This window comes from Clupea harengus, chromosome 3 (genome assembly GCF_900700415.2).
Source record: "Clupea harengus chromosome 3, Ch_v2.0.2, whole genome shotgun sequence".
Taxonomy (NCBI): Eukaryota; Metazoa; Chordata; class Actinopteri; order Clupeiformes; family Clupeidae; genus Clupea; species Clupea harengus.
Window position 1 is genome coordinate 4,297,160 of NC_045154.1, and position 26,271 is coordinate 4,323,430.

General features: G+C 46.0%; 2 protein-coding genes across 2 annotated transcripts in view; both read right to left on the reverse strand.

Moving 5' to 3' along the window:
• Nucleotides 1-236: 236 nt before the first annotated feature.
• On the reverse strand, nt 237-4,090 carry alx1 (ALX homeobox 1). Its single transcript, XM_012825038.2, has 4 exons — nt 3,790-4,090; nt 2,683-2,987; nt 2,049-2,177; nt 237-767 (listed from the first exon to the last, which is right to left on the reverse strand). Exons 1-4 carry the CDS (start codon nt 4,007-4,009, stop codon nt 426-428), a joined length of 996 nt encoding a protein of 331 aa, XP_012680492.2. The 5' UTR covers nt 4,010-4,090; the 3' UTR covers nt 237-425.
• Nucleotides 4,091-8,648: 4,558 nt separating this feature from the next.
• The window catches only part of lrriq1 (leucine-rich repeats and IQ motif containing 1), a 36,968-nt gene continuing 19,345 nt past the window's right edge, over nt 8,649-26,271 (reverse strand). The window contains exons 16-20 of the mRNA XM_031564286.1: nt 26,137-26,232; nt 13,406-13,550; nt 13,225-13,285; nt 12,766-12,862; nt 8,649-9,258 (exon numbers count right to left, since the gene is read on the reverse strand). Coding sequence (XP_031420146.2) covers nt 9,125-9,258; nt 12,766-12,862; nt 13,225-13,285; nt 13,406-13,550; nt 26,137-26,232 — 533 coding nt within the window. The 3' untranslated portion in view covers nt 8,649-9,124. The remainder of the gene's footprint in view (nt 9,259-12,765; nt 12,863-13,224; nt 13,286-13,405; nt 13,551-26,136; nt 26,233-26,271) is intronic.

Genomic DNA, 26,271 nt, shown 5'->3' on the forward strand with positions numbered 1-26,271 from the left:
TAACAAGCTGTCAATGAATCCCCAGAGATAGTTTATACTGGACACTGAACATTTCTTTCTTACGACACAAGTCACTTATTGCACCTTACATTTGTCTACTGGAAACACAACAGCTTCTTCATCAGATGTTCCCACACTGCAGTCACTGACGTGTACAAAACATGAGGGCTACAGCCCTTGGCACAGAAACATCCAGTTCTCTTGTGACACAATGGAAGCTTCCAGAACACGCTGTCTGTGTGAGGATGTGGCGGTCCGAGCAGCCCAGCGCCTGCTCATGCTCGACCTCCAACATTCACAAAGTTATAATAATAATTATTAATATTACTGTTATTGCCATCATCATTATTATCATTAATGGTTGTTACTGAGTTCACATTACCCTGGCTGTGTTTAAAGTCTGTACTAGGGTGGGGTGGTCGGCCTCACATGGCCCAGGAGATGTTGGCCGTGTGCTCTTTGGCCTTCATGCGCAGCACCGCTATGCTGGAGGACCGCCGCTCGAACTCGGGCTTGGTCTCGAAGGCGGCGGCGTGGCTGTTGGGCGGCGGGGCCAGGAGAGAGTCGGCGAAGAAGTTGTTGATGGAGACGTGGTTGACACCGAACTGGTTCTGTTGGTGGTTGGGGAAGCCCACGTAGCCATGGTCACCGCCGCGGGGGGAGTGGGGGTACGGAGATGGGACGCAGGGCGGGGACCCCCGCGGGAGCATACAGGAGGACACCACAGAGCCTCCAGGTGAAGGGGCTGTCCACAGGTTGTTGGGGATCTGAATAAGACAGAGCGGTGCAAGGTCATTGGTCAGTCGAGCGGGAGAAGGGTCTGGATTGGCTACATAAAGGAGCGTTTCTAAATGATATTCTATTGTGTGTCTTTCAGTGCTTTGGTCATTTTGTACAATGTGTGCTAAATGAACTTCGAAATACAATTAAAAGCAAATGTTATGATATGCGTAGCATAGCAAAGAGGCAGAGAAAACTTGATTGTTGTGAAGGGGTTATACATCCAGAATGAAACCAAATTGTGGATTCATAACATTTTCACAGCTAAATATCACAGCAGTTGGATGGCTTGATCTACCTCTTGGAAAGTGTAAATTCCGCAAGTCAAATTGGGTATATCTAATTCTGTACATATCTGAAATATATCAAGATAATGGGATAAGAAAAAGCACAATGCAAAAATAACCACAAAAAAACACATTACTATCAACAAAAAAAGGCTCTCAACAATAAAGAGAGTTTTGAAATGCTTTTGAAATCAGGATAAGGACAGAGGAACAGAGGATTTTTTTCGTTAGCGGCAGCCCACGATAATACCAAATCCCATTTAACTATATGAAAAGAGATGGGTTTGTTCTAATGTTTATATAGGAAACATATGAGAAGACACAAAATATGCTCAATGGAACTTTAGACTGGATGTTGGCCAGGGCACAGAGGTCTCGTAGCTGTTGTGTTTAAATCTTCAAAGCAAATCCCACGCAAACATATTTGTCAGTTATCGTGAGAGTGCGTTCTATCCCAAAATGTTCAAAATGGACCACACCCAACATATGCAACATACGCAGCTGTGTTATGTGTCGTATTTTTTTTTATATATATAACGAGTGCATAAGAAAGTCTTACATTCTAATGTGTTTATACGTTTTAGGGATTTAAATTAGAGTGCTAGAGCAGTAGTTTGTCTGCGCTCGGAGAGGATATCTGTCATTGGTTTAGGTGAGATGTTGGCCTCTGTGCCGGGAATCTCACAGGCGTGTCACTGCATTACGATTCAAGGTCTTATCTAGAATAATGTTCCAAATAATGAATTTCAAACCACTCTGGACGTGAAATAATTCAGCATGAACTTCACGCGGCCTTCTCAGGCGCGAGTGATGGGTCTGTCCCAGGTGGAAGGGTCAGTAGACTCGCAGTTAAAATAATTGAGCTTTCAACAGCGCAGTCCAAAGCGGTCAATTAATCAACTCCACATTCACACTATTTTTGCACTTGTACGAAACGTCTCATTGAGGTAGACAAATAATGAACAACTCCAAAAAACTTGCCTGGGAATAACTGTCTGTCCTCGGTAGAACCGATAAGTCGTATGTTGCGGCAAAGTGGCTTTTTGCTTGCTGAATCTGCCCATACCGTTCTCTTTTACGCCATTTTGCTCTTCTGTTCTGAAACCATACCTGAAGAGAAAACGTTTTCATATATTTGTATGCATTGGCCTATGTAAAAAAAAACATCTGCAATACACAGTACTGCATGTACATAATAATGTTATATCAGAAATTATTAAGTAAAACAATCAAACAAAAAGCTTTTCCAAAAAGCTATTTAGTTTTTTTTTAAAACCCTGCCAACTATTTAATTACAATCAAAATTGTTAAACTTAATTCACCACCTTACTGTTCATGTTTTTCAACTTCAGTGAAACATTCCTAAAATATATTCAATCATTGTTTATCATCTTCGATTTCAACAGTAAGTTAATAACATATAAGTTAGACGTCATATGGCCTACATCAAACCCAAGCACATACTGTCACCAGCAATTTCATAAAAATGCTTTGACTATTGCCCGTGAAATGTCATAATTTCAATGAAACTGCCGTAAGGAGCCAAAGTTTCCCGACTCTTTAGTATCAGTATTTTGCCAGCTGGGGCATACACAATTAGTTGTTGGTTACCCACCTGGACTCGGGCCTCCGTGAGCTCTGTCCGCATGGCCAGCTGTTCTCTCACGTACACGTCCGGGTAGTGTGTCTTCTGGAACACCTTCTCCAGCTCCTCCAGCTGAGCGCTGGTAAAGGTGGTCCGGTGCCGACGCTTTTTGCTGCTTGACACATTGCTGTCACACTTCTCACCGATCTCCTCCAGGTCCGTTTTCTCCGTGCCCGGCGCAACGGGCGACGCTCTCAGATTGCAGCAGTTTTCCATAGGCCTCGTCAACTCCGAGTGCAAGCTGTTCTCCTCGCTTTTAGCGTTACAATAATTTGCTACAGGAGAATAGAAATGCAGCAGGAACATTAAAAGTTACTTCTATATATACAAAGTGACATGGACGACCTAAAAACCATACTAATGACACCAAGTTAAATCATAAGCACCGAGGAGCTAGTAAGTCTACATAATAAAGAGTAATAATTTCTATTTTTTACAAAGCCGTGTGCGTTAAAGCGGTTCTAATACAAAAAGCTTCACTTAGGCCTTTTCGATTTCAGCAGAAATGGAACAGCCTTCCCCAATGGAGATAAAAAAGAACGGGCTTAACTGTAACGCAGAAATTAGCTAGTAAACTACAGCTAATGGAAATCTAAATTTGCACACATATGTCAAAGTACTGGAAAAAGCTATGTCCCCCTGCTTTCTAAGAAAAAACACATAGGTCACACACTTACATATATCTCAGGTGTGCAGGCTAAGTCTCACGCTCCAAAAAAAAAACACAACTAGAGAATTTGTATTTCCTCTAATAAAATGCAGGTCAGTGTAGACAAAGGTGTGAAAGCACAGCAACATTGACTGCTATTTTGACTTGATGGGGAAGAAAAACAAAAGTCTATTTTTGAAGAGAAAAATACGCAATGTTTTCCCCTTGAACTGCTTCTATTCACCTATCAACAGCCAACATGTGTTTAGTCACTTAATGTTGAGCAGTTTTGATTAAAGCTTTTCCATAAAGTTTGCACAAACTGTAATGGCTGTCATAAAGTTATGGCCGATTTTGATACAGAATATGAAGCCTATCACATGCTATTAACATGCACAGAGATGTGTTTAAGTGTGAGGAGAACTTACTGTTTTGGTTGTCACAAGGCGATGAGCGGTCAATCCGCGTGTGGTGCTCCGAATTCTGTAAGGAGAAGGCCTGCACACATTTCGGCGAGCTCTTGTTGTAGTACTGCACCGCGTCCAGACCGTCCATGACTTGGTCCAGCGTTCCTTCGGATCCCATGTAGTAATCGCCCTTAAGTGCTTGACTCTTCATGGCAAACTTGTCGCTCATGTATTCCATCATCGTCTGAAGGGCCCGTTGCGCATGTAAGTCAACCCAAAGCTGTGCCGATGCTATACATTCAAGAGAGTGGCAACACCCCTTAAGCCAATTATTTGTGAAAGCCGTTAATTTGTCTCGTCTTAAAGAGACCAAGGGTCTCTCTTTATAACTGCAACAGAAACGGGCTGCCTGTAAAAGCCTCCCAGCTTTTGAATATGAAGATGGAGAGGCTCCACCTCCTAGAGAATCGAAAGCGCGCACATTGCCCTCTGCTAACAATTTAGACGTAGCAAAAAACCGACACGATTGTAGGTTATATCCAAGTTTTTATCAACATATATTAAACAGAGTATGCCAGCCATCCAGCTTAACTGTCAGAGATTACTTAAACGGACACAGCAAATTGTTAAATGAAGTAGCCTAACATTAGAAATAATTGCTTTTCAGTGTGGTATAAACTATGATGACTTTGAAGTATACAGTGACATGGATTTGAAACTCTTAAATTGTTCAGGAATCTATTGTGTAGCCTACTTCTTTTACCATTATTGAAAAGTTATTTTTTATGTTTTAGCTTATTATATATATATATTATTATATATTTTCTTCTGGCTATCAAACAACAACAACAACAATATTAACAGTATTATTATTATTGCTATTATTATTAATAATAATACTTATTATTATAATAACATTAATATAATTCATAGATAGATCATTTATAATAATAATAATAATAATAATAGAAGTAGTTGTAATAATAATAGGAAGAAGGAGAAGAAATTGTAACTGTTTCTATACACTTTAGAAGTGATAGTAGCACACTTTGTTACACGCAAAAACATGATTTGATTAAAATGCTTCAGAAGACATGAAGGAACACAAATACGTCAAAATATCGCAGAAAAGATGTTAGTTAATAAAACAAAAAAGTAAATAAGATGGCCTCAAAATCCCCGAAGTTGTCCTTATTTTGAAATGTGACGTATTTTCTCAGGTTTAACACATTGAACATATTACAGTTATTTTATTAAAAAACATTTTAATTTATACTTATCTCTATTTTATAACATGATTCATGTTGATATTCACATAGCATATTACTGAATGACTTACTAATGTTCTAAAGTATATATATTTGTTTTCATGTAGGGCCTATAATCATAATCTACTGATGAAACTACCAAAACATTTTTTGAATAGTGTTCTCCCTATGCAAAACTGAGAACTTTTTCAAAAGACAAAGTAATTCGTAATACCATACAGAATCGGGTCTCTAAGAAATACAAATGTCTGATAGTAATATATATGTTTGCAAAATCCTTTTGACAAATGACAAAAAGTTGAAATGTTTCCCCAATACATTTAAATAGTCTCAATGAAGTCAGTGTGTCAAGTCTCGGGGTTCGGCTTTGCTAATCGAATTAAAGTAAGAATCTGTGGAACTTTGCATTGGTGAAAGGGACTGAGTCAGGAAGCAATGCGCAGTCGAATGACAGAATGTCAGCGCATTGTAAAACTTCTCCTTAATGTCCACGTATGAAAACTTAGATGCTCAATTGTTGGTTATAGAAACTATGGAATAGGTTACAGTTCGATTTAGGCTACTTCTCAAAGCATAGGACGTTTTCTATGGGTAAAGAGAATTAAATAATACCATAGATCCATCTCAAGGATGATAGCTGTAATTTAGTCATTCGTGGCTATTCCCTGTGAAAATGGTAATAATGCACGATAGGAGATGACACAGGAGAATTTAGCCTAAGCAACAGGTTACCATCACCTTTTCATCAATGTAGAATTGTTTTACTCTTGCATAAAAATGATTAACTTCACGCTATCTCATTTTGCCAGTCGATACTGCATTGAAATAGATTTAACATCAAAGGTGCGATGACAATCAAACCGAATAGATCAATAACTCTACCCTGACGCAGGAGTGCAGAGAATCATCTGTCTACAAATCATACCACCTGCAAAGCTAGCCATATCTAGGTAAGTTCGCTATCAGGTCACCGATAATACCTAGGGCTGGCTGGTGCCACACCACAAAAATAAAAATAAATAGGATTGCTCTTAAGTAGCAGGGGGGTTTCTTGTAGGCTTCTAAAATGACTCCGCGCGCGGCACCATGCTGAGGAGAAAATGCGCAAAGTTCGCGGCGGTTTGTTGAGATTTAGGACTGGGCATTCAAGACACGAGTAGCAATTCCTCTGAAAACGTTTATTTCATTTCCTACATTCTCTGCCGAAGATATCACATATTAATGTAACTTAACAAAATTGCTATACGTAAAAAATGTCAGTTAAACGGATTGATGTTAATTTGACAGAAATATTGATGCCAGATGCCATCATTTACAAACTGGACAGCGGCGTGCGTTTTTGTCTCTGGGGTAATAAGTAGTTGAATAGCTACAAGACTGTAATTCCTCAGTGGTTAGACATATAATACACTGCCTCAAGAGGAAAATCTTTTAGTCTTTCCACAGAGGCATAAATAACACGATTAGTATTGTAATGTAAAGATTTAATATATATGTTTTATCTTTAAAAGCATGGGATATCTCAATAAGAATAGATTATGAAATTTAAGACTGTGCTACTTAAGAGAAGATAGGTGACAAAATGAAATACTGGCTGATACATTTTCAAGAACGTAACCTCTGTGATTGTGCGTGTGATCACTGCAGTGTACAGTTTCACCAGTAGCTTGTGAAGGGTTATAGTGCAATACAAATTCTTCATCTACTCATCTATCGATGAGTTTTCATCTATCATAGGTGACTTGCCATTATAAAATTTTGATGAATGAGTTCACATCATGGCTTGTTTCGTATGACAGATAATTCAAGCCTGCTTTTTTGACAGATTGTTCTAGATCTCAGTGAGTGTGAACAGAGGACTCATGCTCCGATGTTTTGTTTGTTTCTCCTTTTACTGGTGTCGGAACAGACAGGCCCCCGGTTTAGAGAGAGCCGAGGGGTCGAGGCAAATATGTCAGCTGGGTTTGTGTACTCGCGGCCCTTCCAGTCACTTAAGTCATTAAAAGCATAATAAACGGCTTGGGTCTCAGCACAGGCTTGGGGCAGCAGCTGCAGAAACAAGGGCCTCGTGGACCTCTGCAGGCCTCGCCGAGGAGCCTGTCTCTGTGACGGACGCTAAGAGAGGCGGCAGCGGAGCCCTCCGTAACGCCTTCGCCTCATGTAGGAAGCAGCCCTCTGTGGTACCGGCTTTAACCAATCCAGATTTATTTCCCCCTGTAATATGGGCCCGGCTAATTAAATCAAATGTAGACCATTAGAAACCCAAACAAACCTACACGGGCCTTTATTGCCTTTGAGTGTCTCACTAACCCGCTGCAGATCTACGTTCAACCGGCCGTCGGGTGGATTAGCAGCTCACCCAGATGACTCTGCAGCGATATGGGGCATCTGTGGATGACAAATGGCCTGAGTTATAGTTCCCTTCCTTGTGAAAACACAGTGAGTGTCCCTCATGCCAGTGCTATTCAGAGGTAACACAGTTACAGGCAGTTTGGAGCACACTTGACTTGCACAAGTGAAAATAGGACACAGAAAATATGTAGCAGTATCTAGAGTGTGCTAGATGAATTGCAAGTACAAAGGCATGCACTATTTTCTCCTTCAGGTGTTAAAACAATTGAACGAAGTCTCTCCACATCTAACAAGGTGACAATGAGACTGAGAATGGGATTTCCATCCAGCCGTGGACTTTTTTTATTTAGTCAGATAACACAGTTCTGAGACTAATATTTTCACCACCAGTTAGGGGTAGAGGCCCATCCTGCCGAGGAGAGACAAGGGCACGACGCAGGGCGCTACACTCTCAGGTGCTAGCAGCAGTTAACACAGGGGCCGCGGGGCCACCACATGCAGGGGCCAACGCCACGGCCTTGAGTGACAGTGCCCGCGTGCAGCCAGAACACAAGCAGAGAATATGAATATGCAGGGGCAAAGAGAAACAGACAGTACACACACACGCACACGCACACGCACACGCACACACACACACACACACACACACAGACACATCTCCTGACAGGGTGCCATACTCCCCGGCCACGCTTATTTGTTTTCACTGTGATTAACATATCATTTCCAGGCCACAGATCAGCGGGCTGGGCCCACCACAGTGCAGATCGCACAGACACTAACATAAATCATCCACTCAACCACGCCAATGTGCAACTAATAAAAGAAAGCAACAATTTAATTGTAAGGTCAATGTTTGCAATACACGATGGGCAAAGCTGTTTTCTTATTAATATTTACTCGCTGTTGGATTCTTTGTTTGGTTTTTAAGAAAATGGCTGTCTAGACAACCTCTGTGAAAAAAGTAACCGAGCTCCTGCTGAATATCTTTTACGTCTTCAATGTGATTCCGACATTGGTACATTCTGAACTAATGACTTTACTGGTGACCAATGTCCATCAATTGTCAGGAAATATGGAGATAACAGAAAAAAAAACTACGAATTGTTGACATTTTGAAAACAATTTATTCAACTTCATTTAGTTACATTTTCTCAGTGGCAGTGAGGATTATGTTTTCCTTTATACACAAAGCTAACACAGTGTGTGTGTGTGTGTATGTGTGTGTGTGTGTGTGTGTGTGTGTGTGCTAACACAGTGTGTGTAGCTCGAAAGCTCCGAGGGCCACAAGAAAAGGGAAAATAGTTGTGTTTTGAAAGTGGCTGAGCTGGTTTTTAATCTCTTGTCATTTTTTGCATATTAAGCATGTCATTTGTAAGTGGTTTGGGCTCGGGTCCACGCAATACCAGAGCGACGTTGACCTGCTCAAGCCCCTGATATCCGAGAATAATAGGCGTTCAGAGATGGCCTGCAGATATTTAGGCTATACCTTATCCATTGCCTTTAATTAATTTTCAGGAGAGGAAGCTGATTTTAAAGCTTGAAACAGCAGCTGCAAAGAATTTTAGGCACAAATGTTCATTTTCAGGCCGGTTAAGTGCTTTTGTCAGAGCACACTCACTGCACAGGAACACAAGCAGAGACGCACTAATGCAATAATAAAGGAACAGCAGAGACAAGAAAGCCTACTCCGGTATCATGTTCAGGGCCTTGTTAGCGGCGTGTGTTTGGCGTGGATGTTACTTGCACACTCTAGCCCTCTTCTTCCCCCCTCCCCAGCCCCCGCTCTGCTGGACAGGCTTGTCCCGGAATGAGATGCGCTCCTTTTTGGACGGAGCGGAGGTCACCCTCTGTGGTGAGGGAGCTTCTTTTCCTGTGATGAAAAAGAAAAAAACAAACAAACAAAAATCAATGAAAGGGACCACACTTAGTCCGATCCACCAGTGGAATGTGGGATGACCTTGATTAAAACGCACAACTAAATAACGTTGCCACTGATGCCATGTTGCCATTCATTTGTGTGACAGGTCTTCAACAGCGGCAAGGGCAGTCTTAGTTTTGTAAGTCTAAGATCGGTGACTTTGAAATGAACTTACACAATACAACCTTTGCCATCAAACCATCAACGACATTCAAGTAAGTGGATTTTTTCGCTCAGGTTCTGTGAAACAACTCAACTCAACGTGGGCACACCAGTCCTGTTCACCCGCTCACCAGCAAAACACTCATGGCAGACAAAACACAGCACAGTGCCCAGCCTCTGAGGAATATCAAGGCCCTTCACCCCGGGGCCCCGGCCGCCATATCAGAGAGTGGGTTCCATTCCACTCGGGGGCTTAGTGCAAATCTTTACAAACACAGGGAACAAAGCCAGCCTTCTCCCCGGGCTGATGCGTTCCACGTGTAGAGGCGGCGCCCTGTGCACACGCAGCCCTCTCCCCCACAGAGAGCGCCACAGTGGGGACGGGGTGTGGGAGCCGAGGGGGTGGTGGAGCCGGAGGAGGCTCCTCGCTCTACAGGTAACCCGCAGCCCTCCGAATGCCAGCACGGCAAGAGGCCGCCGCCAAACATCAGATGAAGGGGTATCGGGTAGAGAGGCGGGCATCCTCCTGTGATCGTTTTGTAACTTTTTTTCTTTTTGAGGAGTGCTTTGGGGTGGGGGGACGCTCATCTGGCGTTTCTTTTTAAAGCCACTTTTTCCGATGCGTTTTGAGAAATCGGTAAAATAATCTAAATTTTGAATTTATTTTGAAACAACTTTGAGGCTCTTCAGCGATGAATCCTTTCAGTCTTTTAGGTGGCAGTCAGACACCATAAACGAAGAGAAACGACCATGGTCATGTTTTCCTGAGACGCTTGGAAGTGACGTTTGTACCACACAGCTCAGACTAAAATGGCCTTTCTGAACCATTTCAAATTAAATGGTAGGAAACAATAACACTCAGGCAGACATGGTTTTGGTACCTCCAAGAGATCACAGAACTGCACTGAGTCCTGCCAAGGCTCAAACGTCACACATAACAGAATGGAAATCAAACAGTAAACAGCGTTGTTAAAACACGGAGGACGGTTAAGTCTAACTTTTGTACGATCAAAACTCTAACTAGACAACAGAAGAAGGCATCCTGCCGCTTCACAGTATTTCTATTTCTATTTAGTTTTTATGCTCCTCATGTTACTGTCATATTTAGTAAACTAAATAACGCTGCCTCATCTTCCTGCCACTAGTATCATTGCATTCTGCATGGCATACAGCAGCTCTTAAAACAAAATGGCCACACATTCCCATAACCACTGTGACTAAACAAAGTGTTTCCAGCCATTTTTCTCCTATTAGTCTCGCACGGCGGACAACGGCGGACAACGGCGGACAGCGGCGAACAACGGCGAACAACGGCGAAGCTCCGTCGACGCAACCTAAGTGGTTTCCTCTACGCAGCTCGAATAATTAAAATATTTGCAGCTCCGCAAAACTTGATTCATGGCAACACCCTGTTGTACGGCGGGTATCGCATTGCCGTGGGTTACACAGTATTTACACAGATTCTGGCTGAAGCCATCCAGAGAGAGGGAGGTCGTGAGCTGCCCAGAGCCTAATGCAGAACACTGATTTAATCCATGCGAGGGGCTTTGAAGAGGGAACCCGATGACTGCCATAAACAGCGTGCAGCTAGGTTTGGTTCTCCGAGACGGCACAGACTTGCTCTCGTGAGCTCCGCTCGGTGCACAGCACCACAGAGGCCAGTGTCTATGAAAATCATTGTAGGTGCAGGTGACTTAGCAAGCAAAGCAAAGAACAGCCACTGCGATGATGAGACCAATAAAGCGATATATTCAATTATGTTTTCAGGGTTTGTGAAATCAAAATGTATGTCATAAAAATAAGTCAGGCTTGGACCGTGAAAAAGGCAGAAAAATGCTGCCATACATCATACTGACAGACATATTTCAAATGAGGGTTGGCAGATTGCTGAGAGGTTGTTGGTTTGATGTGGGGAGCGGGGACAGTGGGTTTAGTGTTTCGGCCCGCACTCCCTTCTCGACTGCGTGGCTACCTGCATCACACACGGTCAGTCACCGTTCTCGTGGATTTCATTTGGGGGAATCATCACCGAAATCTAATTTGGCCTCGTTAGCGGACACAGTGTGGGCCTTCATGGCAGTGCACGGCGAGCGTTAAATCTGGTCATCTGCCGGCCCTGCTCATCCCTGTCACTGGCACCTTTGTCAGCAGGGGCCATGGGGCCCAGCGGTCAGGGACAGAGGGGCCAGTCATGGTGGCCCATCTGAAAGGCCTTGTTTCAGCCACTTCCTGCTGGAGGAGAGTCATTCTCCCTGTCCCCTGTCCGACCCCGCCATCCTGGTTCCCACAAACACCCCCACGAGGCTCTGGGTGCGTTGTGACAGGCCTGCTCCCAAACACACACACACACACACCACCAACACTAACTGTATAAGAATGCACCAGCATTGAAACACATACACACACAGACAGTAAACACACAGACACACATTCTTATGCGTACATGTGTTTAGACACACACACTAACACCTACCCACACACATACACACGCATGGTTTTGCATCCCAGTAATCTGCACTTCAGCGGTAGGTTAATCATGAACTGAATCTCTCTGGAGTTCTTCTAAACTGGAGATACTCCTCCTCGCTCCTTATCTGCTCCGACTTTCCATCCATCCACCCGCACTCCGCCTCCGGCTGGACAATATTTGTGTTGGCTCTTGACCTCCATGATCCAATCTCTCCTCGTCGTGTCAAGTTTTTCATTTCTTAATCACTTTTTTTTTGGGTTATCTGTATCTTATTTTATTGGGCGATTAATTCCAAAATGAGACTCGTGATGGGAAATACTGATAATGTGGAAAAATGTATGAAAAGGGGAGAAAGGCATTTAAACTCAAAGTCAAATAATCCAAATCCGATTTGATGCAAGCGATACAAAGACTGGTAACCTATCTTCGTACTATGGATCTACATTTCACTAAAAACAAGATGAGGACAAGACAAGATTTAAAGGCATATTTTTCTCATTATGCTGGAATTCCGTGAAAATCAGAACTTATTTAAAAATTCCAACACAATCATGCCTTTCGATTTTAGTTGTATCTATATGACCATATCCATGACATTGAAATGAAACATAAATAAATGAGCATATTGTTGTGTAAACTATTTAGGAATGAATATTTCTCAGGCACGGAATGTTATGGTCAACAATAAACAAGCAACACAGTGGTGTGTGTGTGTGTGTGTGTGTGTGCCTGTGTTTGTCTGCATGTGTGTGTTTCTGTGTGCTTGCATGTGTGTGTACGTAGTTGTGTGTGTGAAAGTGTGCTTGGTGAGCGAGCTGGAAACGTACTTGTGTGTCCAACTGAATGTCGACGCACGAGCCCGGGTTCTCTATGAGAGAGATCATCAGTTCCAGCACAAACTCCATCCCTGGACCCTGAAATAGTCTTTGAACACACACACACATACACACACACACACACACACACACACACACACACACACACACACACACACACACACACACACATATACACACACACACACACACACACACACACACACACACACACACACACACACACACATATACACACACACACACACACACACACACAGACACACACACACACACACACACACACATGTACACACTCACGGATTGTAAATAGATATACTTATAAAAACAACTGCAAATGATTTTCATAACTTATAACATAACATCATTTCCATTCTACACCTAAATGGTGGTGGAGGTGGGGTGTCACTATGAGAGAAGAGAGCAAATACTCCTGATAAAAGTCCATACCACAAGCTGCACCTGGCCTCCCCTCAGCACATCAGGATTGATCTCAGGCAGGAAGCGCTCACTGCAACATCACATACACACACACACATGCACAGCCCAGTAAAAATAAAAAACACATCAGCCAAGGTCCCATGTCTAACACCAGTGTGTGCCAAATGATTCCCAAGCATGGGTGCCTTACCTGGCACAGGTGCTGGGGGTGTCTGGGTGGGGTGGGCTGCTGGGGGCCAAGCCCACGGCCTGCGTGTGCGTCCACTGGTAGGGCTGCGCGCCCTGCCTCCGCCCTGGCCTCGGCCCCTGCTCCTCCTCCTCCTCTGTGCGGTGAGCTGCGCTTGACAAGAAACATCAAACAAACCGTCAGGAGAGATTATTTATTATTATCCCCTCTCCTGCCGCCCATCAGTGACGCGTCCGCAGGCGATTGCGCTGCCGAGACGTGCGGGACGGCGGCGGTTCTGCCGTGAGTGACAGCCGGGGAGCGGCCGATGGGATGGGGCTGGAGCGGTGGCTCTGAGCTGTCGCCAAAATGAAATAAACGCTTTGGAGAGCAGGGGGGAGCAGCACAGCGTGCACTAATAAACACAGGGGGTGTAACACACACACACACACACACACACACACACACACACACACACACACACACACACACACACACACACACACACACACACACACACACACACACACACACACACACACACACACACACACACAAAGATTGATACAGAGACAGAGAGGGTGTGTGTTTTTGAAGAGGTTTGGCAGCTGTAAGTGTTCTGAGCTGCTGGAGAGTGTTTGTGTGTGTAGGTGAGGCGCTGAACTCAGACAACTCCTCCAGTAATAGCCTCTGCCTCTGGATGAATACGGAAACAAAAGCATTGACTCAGGGGGCTGTCCTTATGGCTTTGCTTAATCACAGGTAACTTGAGGAACAGACAGATGCATGACTTAGACCAGAGTGGACACGGCCCATTTACAGCCAACAGCTCCCGGCATGTAGCTCACCCTCCAGCAGATTTGAGTTTGAAGTAGAAGAAACATAAGTAACACAGAACATGAAAAACCAGAACGGTGAGTGAAACGTAACAAAGGCAGTGAGGTGATTGATTTTTGATTGGGATTGACTTTTTGATTTTGCTTAATGCCAGGTGACGTGGAGAAGAGAAGATACAGCCCATTTATAGTCCAAGCGATACCTCAGCACGTATCTCCCCCTCACACAGCTGAGCGCGGCAGCGGTGTGAAGATGGGTGTGAGCCGCTAATGGCTCCTGACAGGCCCCGCGCTGGAACTAATGAGGCATTTATTTAACTCATTTTCATGCTTGGGCCAGGCAGCAGAGGCCGGGCAGAGAAGGTTTATGGCATACAGTTGACATGAGCTAATTCCAAATCCCCTAAAAATGTCAAGTGATTAATCAGTCCCCAGGGGCCCGCTGGGCTCAAACGCTTACGGGGGTAAAAACAGCTGGCCAGAAAAGATGGGCAATTAAGCAACTAAAAGCTAAAATATGAATGAGTTATGCTAACTGTGTCCTGACATGCCATGTCTACAGATACAACAACAAGTGGACAAGGCTCTACATTAAATGACAGGCGATTAAGCTTCAGTCAAACCAACTGTTACGTAACCTAAAAAGTGGCATTTGAAACCGTAAGAACACACTAAACTTATTGCAAAAAATTACAAAATGACAAAAATGTATTTGACCACATTGATAATTTGATAACTTAATGAAGATTATGATATGCCCAGGCTATCTAATGCCACAAAGAGAACCATACATCATTAATCATGTTCTAGCTGTTTTTCATGAACCTACAAACAGAACACCAAAAATGACTGACACAGACACCAACACACTCCCTCATTCACCAACACAACCCCTCACCCCCCTCCTAAAGATCAGTGCACACACATAGGCACACACACACACACATGCACACAGACACACACACACACATGCACACTCTCAAACAGCACCCCTGTCCTCAGCCTTCCTTGAGGACGCCAGGGGCCTGAGGACATGGGGGACCCCAGCAGTCACGGCTGTTAGCCAAGCTTTTAAGCACATTATGTAGGCTGGGGTGGGGGAGGCAGGAGCCCTCTGCCCCCATCTCTCATGCCCCAGTCAGCAGCGCTCTCTTTGGGCTCCTGCAACAGTCACGACCCCCTGGAGACCCACAGCTCAACCAGGAGCATGTTCAATGTACTTAAATACAGGCACAAGCATGCGCGCTCAAACACACATGCACACACACACACACACACACACACACACACATACACAAACTTTCAAACTCTTTAGTGGTGTATGACGATTGATCATCGTTTTCATGAAAACAGATAACAACAGGGACGCTGATAGCAGGACGTTTTGCAGCAAGAGTCGAAGGCTAGCTGTCATACACTGAGAAGTCAAACCTAGAATTAGAGCTAGAACCCTGACAGAATCATTTACAATATTAGTGGTACATTATTAGTGTATCTAGGTGTGTGCAATATGTCCCAGTTTGTGTGATGGTGTGTATGTTTGCATATGTGTTTGTATGTGTGTGCATGTCTGCATCTGTGTATGTGACAGTGTGTGCATGTGTGCATATGTATGTGCATTAGTGACTGTATAGTGATGTGGTACTGTAGTTGCATGTGTATCAGGGTTTCTGCTAGGATTGTTTCTTGCCGGCTTGGTGTCCAGAAAGAATTTGTTACTGGAAAAAATCGAAACGTACTGGCGCTGGTTTCAATAACATGTTACAAACTTAAACATAATGTAGCCTATATAATTCACACCTAGGCTGACAAAGGAATGACAAAATCCTGCTTGGACACGTAAAACTGAAGAAAGAAACTAAAGTGTAGATTTTAAACGCACACTTTCTAAGAGGAAAAGGAAAACACAAATGCATTGTTTACAGCTGCTAGCTAGATTGTTGTGAACCCATATTTATTCGATAGCGAATGCTGCAAGTTATAGCCTAGGCTACAACTAAACAAAATGATTACCAAAGCAATAGCACTACGAGACGAGATAAATCCTATATATCGTTTATTTGTCAACATAAGCATAATGTTGTTTTGGGGCGAACCAAACTGCCCCAGTGAAATGAATATGCCTACACTTACCCTTCTTAAGGTTGCTGGCATTTACCGTCACGTTCTAGGCTATCCAACACACCAGAGAGCCACTGATGTCTCCAATAGATTACGCCCTGCTCGCAGAAATAGAGCAATTTGTTTAGATAATCACTATGATGTGTCTGGTGGAGCCCAGACTCAAGCTTTACGCTGAGACTGAAATGTGATTGGATAAAATCCCCCATGCTGTCTCATGGGAGTAGAAAGCGGTCGGATTTTGTGATAGATACCTGCTTTGGTTAAAACACAAATGTCCCATTTAAGGATATGTTTTATGTTTTTTTAATAATTAAAAAACAAGTTTGACCAAAAACAGTAATTACCAGATAACGGAATATTTGTGCTTTTGTGGATACATCTGTGCCCATGCCTGCATGTGTGTGTGCGTTTGTGTGTGCGTGCGTGCGTGTGTGTGTGCGTGCGTGTTTGCGTGTGTGCACGCTTTTGCATGCATGTCTGTGTGTGCGTGCATGTGTGTGTGCGTGTGTGTGTGTGTGCGTGCGTGCGTGCGTGTGTGTGTGCTCCTGCCCCGCGGGGCTATGTGAGTTGGGGAGTGGTAGAGCAGACAGAGAGAGGAAGGTCAGCTCTTTTATCATAGGAGTCTGTCTCTTGCTCTCCTCTGACCCGGGTCAAGCCCCCTCCTCCTGAGAGCACAGCCTCCACGGTCAGCCAACGGTCAGTGCATGCACACACACACACACACACACACACACACACACCCACACCCACACACCCACACACACACACACACATACACACATACACACACATACACCCACACACACATACACACACCCACACACTAACACACACACACACACACTCACACACACACACACACACACATATTCACATACACAGGAACAGAGACTAATATGGACAGAGACTAATATGCTGTAGCACAAAAATAAAAAATAAATTCAGCCTTCTAGCTGTTGGAACAGTTGATCATATTGGGTAGTAACAGGTGGTAGAGGGTGAGAGCAAGCACGTGGCGTATTCCTTGTTTTTACTAGACTATACACTACATTCAAAACCATTGTCTTGACTCCAGCACTGAAATGCCAACAAACGTCAAATGTCTGTAAGCATTGCTATTTATACCCTTACATCCTTTCCTGGCCATTATTGGAGTGTTGTTGGGCCTGCTACCCATTCCTTGGAAATCATTTTAGTTTTCCATTGCATGAAAGTCTTACATGAAACATTTCAAGCTGACCATGACAACACAACGAGGAGAAAAACTGCTCTCACCGTTGTAAGATTTGAATCATGCATGATATAAATAATGACTCAGGTAACATCAATGTCAAACAAATTATGGGAAATTATTTCTGAATGTTATTTTTATCCGATTATTTATTTTCTCAGGAAAATGTTTTTGCTCTTGCAAAGCAGCATTGGTACTCACTGTTATTGGAATAGAGAGTGCTTATGAACAGCTGTCAAGGTCTTTGAAGAATAGAAACTGCATCTACTCTGAGGCATATACACTGGAAGCAGAACTGGCTCAAGTGCAGTGCCTATAAAAGAAGATATTATCTGATGTTTGCTTTGGATTACTGGCGGATTTTTGCAAGATGACCACAATGTTTCCTTCTCTTTCCAGTAAACAGTGACTATCTGAGCCAGCATGCGTGGCATCCCCTGAAAGCTCAATATAGCTTACTACACTGTGGACCAACCCATGCTGTCTGTATGCACCAGACACGGTTATGTTCTCTAGCGGGGGAAATTGATGACTAAGCATAGGACAACTAGTATGTTTGGTTAATAGGCCATGCCAATACAGTAATACACATACATGCATGTAAGCATACACACACACACACACACACAGTCACACACTCACACTTGTTGCATGTATTCCCATGCCATGAGCTGCCCGCTCATCCCCCAGCTGACCTGTGGAAGGCACCAACACCACCAACCCCACCAACCCCCCTCTCCCAGACCCCCTCTCCCATACCCCTATACCCCCCTCCAGGATGCTCAGCTCAGCGCCTCGGGCTCCCCTCCACTCCTCGACAGGGGCTTACGTTTCAGGCGCTCAGCCCGAGCCCCCTTCTGGAGGTGATTAGCCCCCCCCACCACCACCCCAACCACGCTCCCTCAACCGCCCCCCATCCCCCCCCCCCCCCCCCAAGCCGTGACAGATTCTTTCCGAGATATCCGACTCTGTCGTGTTTATTTTATCCAGGCTCTCTTTGTGGATGTGCTGGACATGAAGTAACCCACTTGAAAATAGGTATCGGCTTACACGCACTCCAGGCCCCATGGAGGAGGAGACGCAAAAACACGAGAGAGAGAGAGAGAGAGAGAGAAAGAGAGAGAGAGAGAGAGAGAGAGAGAGAGAGAGAGAGAGAGAGAGAGAGAGAGAAGGACAGAAAGAGAAGAGAAAAAAGACCGTCCCAAGCTCTTCCATCCCAGACAGGGCGCCTCTGCAGATGGCAGCAAAGGTGAGAAAGACAGAGATCAGAATTTCCTTCCATCCCTGCACCTTTCATCACAACAACTACAACATGTCCTCCTCATAGCCCCTTCCCCCACCCCACCTGTGAGCGACCGGCGCGGCCAGCCCACGATTAGGGATGTGGACTTTGGAGATGGTGGTCAAAAGAGTCGCCGGAGCAGTGGTTTACGTTTTCAATTCAACCATATTTATTTTCTTTCCAGGTTGTGGATTTTAGCCAAAGTATTACTAGCACCAAAACAAAGTACTTCAGACAAAAACAAAGATTCAATATCCAAATGCAGCGTAACAGTGTTACCGTGACAGACAACTCCTCGCAACAGGAAAGCTGTCCTTCTACCTCCACCCCCCGAATGGCACTGAGCTAGCCTCTTAAGAAGGCCTAGCTATTGCCCCTAATTGGCCTAATAGGGCCAACCCATGAATATGGGGAAGCAAAGCACATTGTGCATCTTATTAACAAAACCATTCATTCATGTTATTATATTCAATTATACATTCAAATAACATATCTCCATATAAATCACTCAAACACCATTTAACCCATTAGCAAATCACCCTACAATGCATAGTTATTACCTAAATGAAATGTGAACACGACAAACACCCCTGTGAAATAATGCCCCGCTCCCTCCACTAGTGACACAATGTAAAAGTGCTATCCCAGCGCGAGCGCGCTTTCGCGTTGGGACCAGTATGTGGAAGCGTGAGAACCAGGAAGTGTGAGTATATGTATCTGAACCAGTTTATGGATGTTATTGCAATGCAAATGGTAAATGGATGCGATGGTGGGTACCCAGTATATATATCAGTATAATTGAGCAACAGCAGGTGTATGCAAATAATATGGATGCGTGCTGTATATCGCGGCAGACCAAACAATACACCAATTCGCGGTAAACACCCGACACCATTCCAATCTCACACCGTGTAACAAACAAGCACCACAAACCCACAAAACACCCCACAACTCTCTCAACAATGTTCAAGGTTCACATATTATGTGACCTGCAGGAAGACGTTGGGTAATTGTGGCTGCGTGCGTGTGTGTGAGAATGAATGGAGGCACCGTCTCTTACTCCCGCATTTCGCGGTAAAGTACATAAACAGTCCGGAATGTTCGTAACAGTGAGAAGGGAAATGTTCAGCTTCTCACATTTCCTTCCCCCTCTGATGTCTCACCACCAGGGTGGCGAGACAGAAAGTCAGCTACCACATTCTGCTTTCCAGCCCGATACTGGACCTGGAACCGGTAGGGCTGCAGGGCCAGGAACCATCTGGTTATCCGGGCATTAGAGTCCTTCATACGGCCGAGCCACTGAAGCGCTCTGTGGTCAGTCTCCAGCTTAAAGTCTCTGCCAAGCAGATAATATCTCAAAGTGTCCAAAGCCCACTTTATGGCTAAACACTCCAGTTCAACAGCTGCATATCTGGTCTCCCTGGGGAACAATTTGCGGCTAATAAAAGCCACCGGTCTCTGGTCAGCCCCTTCCCCTTGGAGTAGCACCGCGCCCAGACCAATGCCAGACGCATCCGTCTGCACTGTAAAGGGTTTGTCAAAGTCTGGGCTCTGCAACACTGGACCCTGACACAGGGCCCCCTTCAGGTCACTGAAGGCCCGCTCCTGTTCTGCACCCCACTGCAATCGACTAGACCCAGACTTCCGGGTCAAGTCCGAAAGAGGTGCAGCACGAGTGGAGAAGTCAGCCACGAACCTCCGGTACCAGCCTACCAGACCCAGGAAAGACCGCACGTCCTTTTGGGTTTGCGGCTGGGGACAATCCTGGATGGCTTGCACCTTCTCTTTCTGGGGCTTGATTAGACCCCTGCCCAGCACATAGCCAAGGTACCGGACCTCGGGTTTGGCAAAGTCACATTTTTTTGGATGGACTGTGAGTCCTGCCTTTTGGATGCGCTGCAGAATGTCAGCCAGATGACCCACATGATCCTCCCAGGTGGTGCTATAGATAACAATGTCATCAAGGTACGCTCCAGCATAGGACTCCGTGCCCTCAAGAACACGGTCCATTAGTCTCTGAAAGGTTGCCGGCGCCCCCTGTAGGCCAAACGGCATAACAAGGAAATGGAACAACCCTTGAGGTGTTCTAAAGGCAGTATAGGGCTGATCCTGCTCAGCAAGCGGCACCTGCCAATAACCTTTGCATAGGTCCAGGGTCGTTATGTAGCGTGCCTTACCCAGCCGTTCAATCAGGTCTTCCAGCCTGGGCATTGGGTATGCATCAAAGTGTGATTGTGCATTTACTTTGCGAAAGTCTATGCAAAATCGGATTTTGCCATCTTTTTTAGGGACTAGCACAACGGGATTACTCCACTCACTATGGGATCTTTCAATGACCCCCAGGGACAGCATCTCCTCCACCTCCTCCTTAAGTAGAGGCAGAAGACGCTCTGGGATTCGGTACATCCTTTGACGTACTGGTGTGCTATCTTTCAGCGGAATGAAGTGTTCCACTAGGGTGGTGACTCCAGGTGTCTCTCGACACAGACCTGGAGGAATGATGGCCTCCAGCTCTCTCTGCTGCTGTGGAGTAAGGTGTGCTAGGTCAAGAGGTGCAAGTGGTTGAGCAGTTGGAAAAAAACTGCTCTGGAGTATCCTCTTCTTCTCCAACGGCTTGCACCATGAGCTGTAGACTGCTCTCGGGAACTCTCTCCCGCCACTCTTTAAGCAGGTTGATGTGGAAGACCCGCTTTGGTTTCTTCCGGCCAGGCATGTTGATCTCATAGGTGGCAGGCCCCACCTTCCGGGTAATGGTGTATGGCCCCTGCCACTGAGCGAGTAGCTTGTTCTCCGATGTAGGGAGGAGCAGGAGAACTTTCTGCCCCGGCTGAAGAGTTCTTTGTCTGGCCTTTTTGTCGTACCAGACCTTCTGGCGGTGTTGCACTTGCTCCAGGTTGCTCCGGACCAGCTCTGTCATCTCCTCCATCTTTTCCCGCATTTGCAGGACATGGGCAAGAATGCTGTGGGTCTCCGGTGCCTTTGGTCCCTCCCAGGCTTCTTTCAGCAGATCCAGGGGGCCTCGCACTGGTCTCCCATACAACAGTTCAAATGGAGAGAAACCGGTAGATGCCTGGGGCACCTCACGATATGCGAACAGCAAGTATGGCAGCCAGCGGTCCCAATCTTTTCCATTGGCTGACACGTACTTCCGTAGCATATTCTTTAGGGTTTGGTTGTAGCGTTCAACCAAGCCATCAGTTTGGGGGTGATAGGGTGTGGTCCGTATCCCCTTAATCCCAAGTAAGCTATAGACCTGCTTGAGCTTCTTGGACAAAAAGGCTGTTCCCTGATCTGTGATGATCTCTTGGGGTATCCCTACCCTAGAGAACAGCTGAAGGATGGCTTGTGCTATGGTGGTGGCAGTTACTTTGCGGAGTGGGAAAGCTTCTGGATAGCGGGTAGCATAATCGCAAACTACTAGAATGTAGCGGTGCCCTCTCGGTGTTCTCTCTAGAGGCCCAACAATGTCCATCCCTATCCTTGTAAAGGGCACCTCAATAATGGGAAGTGGCTGGAGAGGAAATGGGCTAGTTTTCTGCTTGCTAGTGATCTGACAAATACTGCAAGCCTTGCAGTAGCCCTGAATGTCTCTGTACATTCCTGGCCAATAAAACCTAGCCGCAATTCTCTCAAAGGTTTTGGTCGTACTGAGATGACCCGACCATGGGATACTATGGCCCAAGGACAGAGCTCTCTCTCTCAGCCCTTTGGGTACCACTAGCTGCTCTGCTAGATCTCCCTCTGGCTGGTGATACAACACACCTCCATGCAACACAAAGCTTTCTCCATTGAGCGATGCTGACACGCCAGTAGGCACACCATCTTTACTGCTAACTTTACTACAGGCCTCCTGCAAAGTTGGGTCTTGGCTCTGTAGCTGCTTTATATCCAGGGTCATGTCTTCCCAAGCTTCACCCTCTATCTGAGTGCTCTCGCCATCTTGCTGCTTCTTAAGAGTCCCCACTAACTTCTCTCTCCGTCTCTGCCTAAGGCTTTTCTTAGCTTTTAGCTTTTCAGCTACCTCAAAGCTATCAAAAAATGGCATCGCTCTGAGCTCACTGAGCTCTTGGGGTTCTTCGGCTTGGACTTTGGCTTGTGACCTAGTCATGACCACGTTAACAGGCTTATAGGCCTGCACCAACTCAGGCAAGATCAGTACATCCTGTCCAAGGACTACTGGGTGGCTGAGACCCTCCACTACCCCTACAGTAAGGCGGTAAGTCTGTCTCTGCACCTCTATGTACACCTTGGCTACAGGATACACATGCTCATCGCCATTTACACAAATGACTGTCAAGCTCCCGCCAGTGACATACCCATTTCGATCCACTAGATGGGGCTGGACTAAAGTTTGGGAACTACCTGTGTCAATCAGGGCACTAGTTCCTTTCCCACCCACTAGCACTGGGACAGTCTGCAACCTACCCATAACCCCCTGTTTCTGCTCCTCTGACCCAGGGAGACAACAGTGTCCTTGGGCTTTGGGCTGCCACGCTGGGCAATCTGGTCTTGCATGTCCTTCTTTGTGACAGTGATTACACACAACACGACTGGCAGGGCGTTCCCTGTGGAAAGTAGTCGGCCTATACGGCCTGTAGGGGCCTTTCTCATTCCCTCTACTCTGTTCTCTAGGTCTAGGACCACCACCAAACCCATCTGACTTACCAGGGGCCGTGGCTTGGAAGCCAGTCGCAGCACGGAAGATCTTCGGGCCTCTGCGGGCCGAAAGGAAGTTCTCCACCAGTACTGCGGCCTGCTGGCCAGTCTGGGGTTTGTGCTCTTTCACCCACACCCTGACTTCAGGTGACAAGGTGCGGAAAAATTGTTCCAGGATGATGTCTTCGGCTACCTCTTCGACCGTCTTCTGCTCCGGTCTAATCCATTTACGGAACAAGTCTTTCAAACGCTGGTAGAGTTCTTTGGGAGACTCTCCCGTCCGGACATCTGGCTCACGAAACCTTCTCCTGTAGACTTCCTCATTGATTTCGTACTTCTCCAGGATCGCCTCCCTCACTCTGGCATAATCCATACTGTCGTTTATGTCCATGGCGACATAAGCACTGCGGGCTTTGCCACTGAGGTGCGGCACTATATACACCGCCCAATCTTCCCTGGGCCAGCGATAGGCCCTGGCAAGTCGTTCAAAGGTGGTGAGGTACTGCTCAATATCCTCACCTTCCACATACCTAGGAACAGCTTTACGTGACCATGCCACTGGAGCTGCGCCATCTCTATTCAGGTGTGCATTACCTGGCGGTTGGGGCTGATGCTGCAGTGGTGGCGGCTGATCTGGCTGTGGCTGCGGCGGCAGCGGCTGTGGCTGTAGATCCTGCTGATGCTGCAGTGGTGACTGTAGACCTTGCTGAGGCGGCGGAGATGCTTGACGTGGTGGCCGGTTTTGCTCAACGTCATCACGGAGCTGGTTTAGCTGGATCTGCACACTTCGCCATCTTTGCTCCTGCTTACTAGCATCCCGTTCCTGGGACTTCAGTGTCTTCTCCAGCAGGGTGTATAACCCGGCTATATCACCTGGCTTCTCATCCTCACGCCTCCGCTCGACCGTGTCCGTAGTTCCCCCTTCTGCCCCTCGCAGCACTTCCTCAGGGCCATCGCCCTCCTTCTCGTCACTACGGCCTAGCCGTTGGTCCATCCTGCGCCACGTGCCACGAGCCTGTGTTCTGCCTCGTCCACGCCTCGCACCTCTTCTTCCACCTCTTCTCTCCAGTTTCCTCTAGGGCGCCACAGTATCCCACTTCTGACACCAAATGTGAGCGACCGGCGCGGCCAGCCCACGATTAGGGATGTGGACTTTGGAGATGGTGGTCAAAAGAGTCGCCGGAGCAGTGGTTTACGTTTTCAATTCAACCATATTTATTTTCTTTCCAGGTTGTGGATTTTAGCCAAAGTATTACTAGCACCAAAACAAAGTACTTCAGACAAAAACAAAGATTCAATATCCAAATGCAGCGTAACAGTGTTACCGTGACAGACAACTCCTCGCAACAGGAAAGCTGTCCTTCTACCTCCACCCCCCGAATGGCACTGAGCTAGCCTCTTAAGAAGGCCTAGCTATTGCCCCTAATTGGCCTAATAGGGCCAACCCATGAATATGGGGAAGCAAAGCACATTGTGCATCTTATTAACAAAACCATTCATTCATGTTATTATATTCAATTATACATTCAAATAACATATCTCCATATAAATCACTCAAACACCATTTAACCCATTAGCAAATCACCCTACAATGCATAGTTATTACCTAAATGAAATGTGAACACGACAAACACCCCTGTGAAATAATGCCCCGCTCCCTCCACTAGTGACACAATGTAAAAGTGCTATCCCAGCGCGAGCGCGCTTTCGCGTTGGGACCAGTATGTGGAAGCGTGAGAACCAGGAAGTGTGAGTATATGTATCTGAACCAGTTTATGGATGTTATTGCAATGCAAATGGTAAATGGATGCGATGGTGGGTACCCAGTATATATATCAGTATAATTGAGCAACAGCAGGTGTATGCAAATAATATGGATGCGTGCTGTATATCGCGGCAGACCAAACAATACACCAATTCGCGGTAAACACCCGACACCATTCCAATCTCACACCGTGTAACAAACAAGCACCACAAACCCACAAAACACCCCACAACTCTCTCAACAATGTTCAAGGTTCACATATTATGTGACCTGCAGGAAGACGTTGGGTAATTGTGGCTGCGTGCGTGTGTGTGAGAATGAATGGAGGCACCGTCTCTTACTCCCGCATTTCGCGGTAAAGTACATAAACAGTCCGGAATGTTCGTAACAGTGAGAAGGGAAATGTTCAGCTTCTCACACCACCCCACCCAAGTCACCCCCACCCCACCCACTCCTTTAGAGATGCCTCCCCGGAAAGAACTCTCTCCTGTATAGAACTAAGAGGCCTGTCCTGTCTGGAACCCCTCAGTGGCCTACCTCCTCTGCACTTAACCTAATTTCACACTTCCAGTCCTCTACAAAGTCCTCATGAAACACAATCGTCCTGTTTATCCTCTGTCGTCCCCAAATAACTTAATGGACGGCTATTTACGACCTATCATGTGCGTTCAATTTCACTGAGAAGGGGGCGCACGTCTCTGGGAGTTCCACGCAGAGGTAGGTGCTGCGTGTCTCTTCTTTTCCTGTGCACGGAAGCCGGGGTGGAGACGGACAGGCTGTTGTGTTGACAGCGCTGAGGGTTTGTGCGTACACTCAGGAGTGCTGGAGGTGCTGTGTGTGATGGGCCTGCTGGAGTCCTACCTTTACAGGCGTCTCTGCGCTCCGGGGGGGCTCTCCCACGCACTGGAGCAGGAACGAGATGATGGTTACGGAACAGGGCCAGTCGCACGGTGGGGTCTACAACAAAGAGAGGGAGAGAGAGACAGAGGGGGAGAG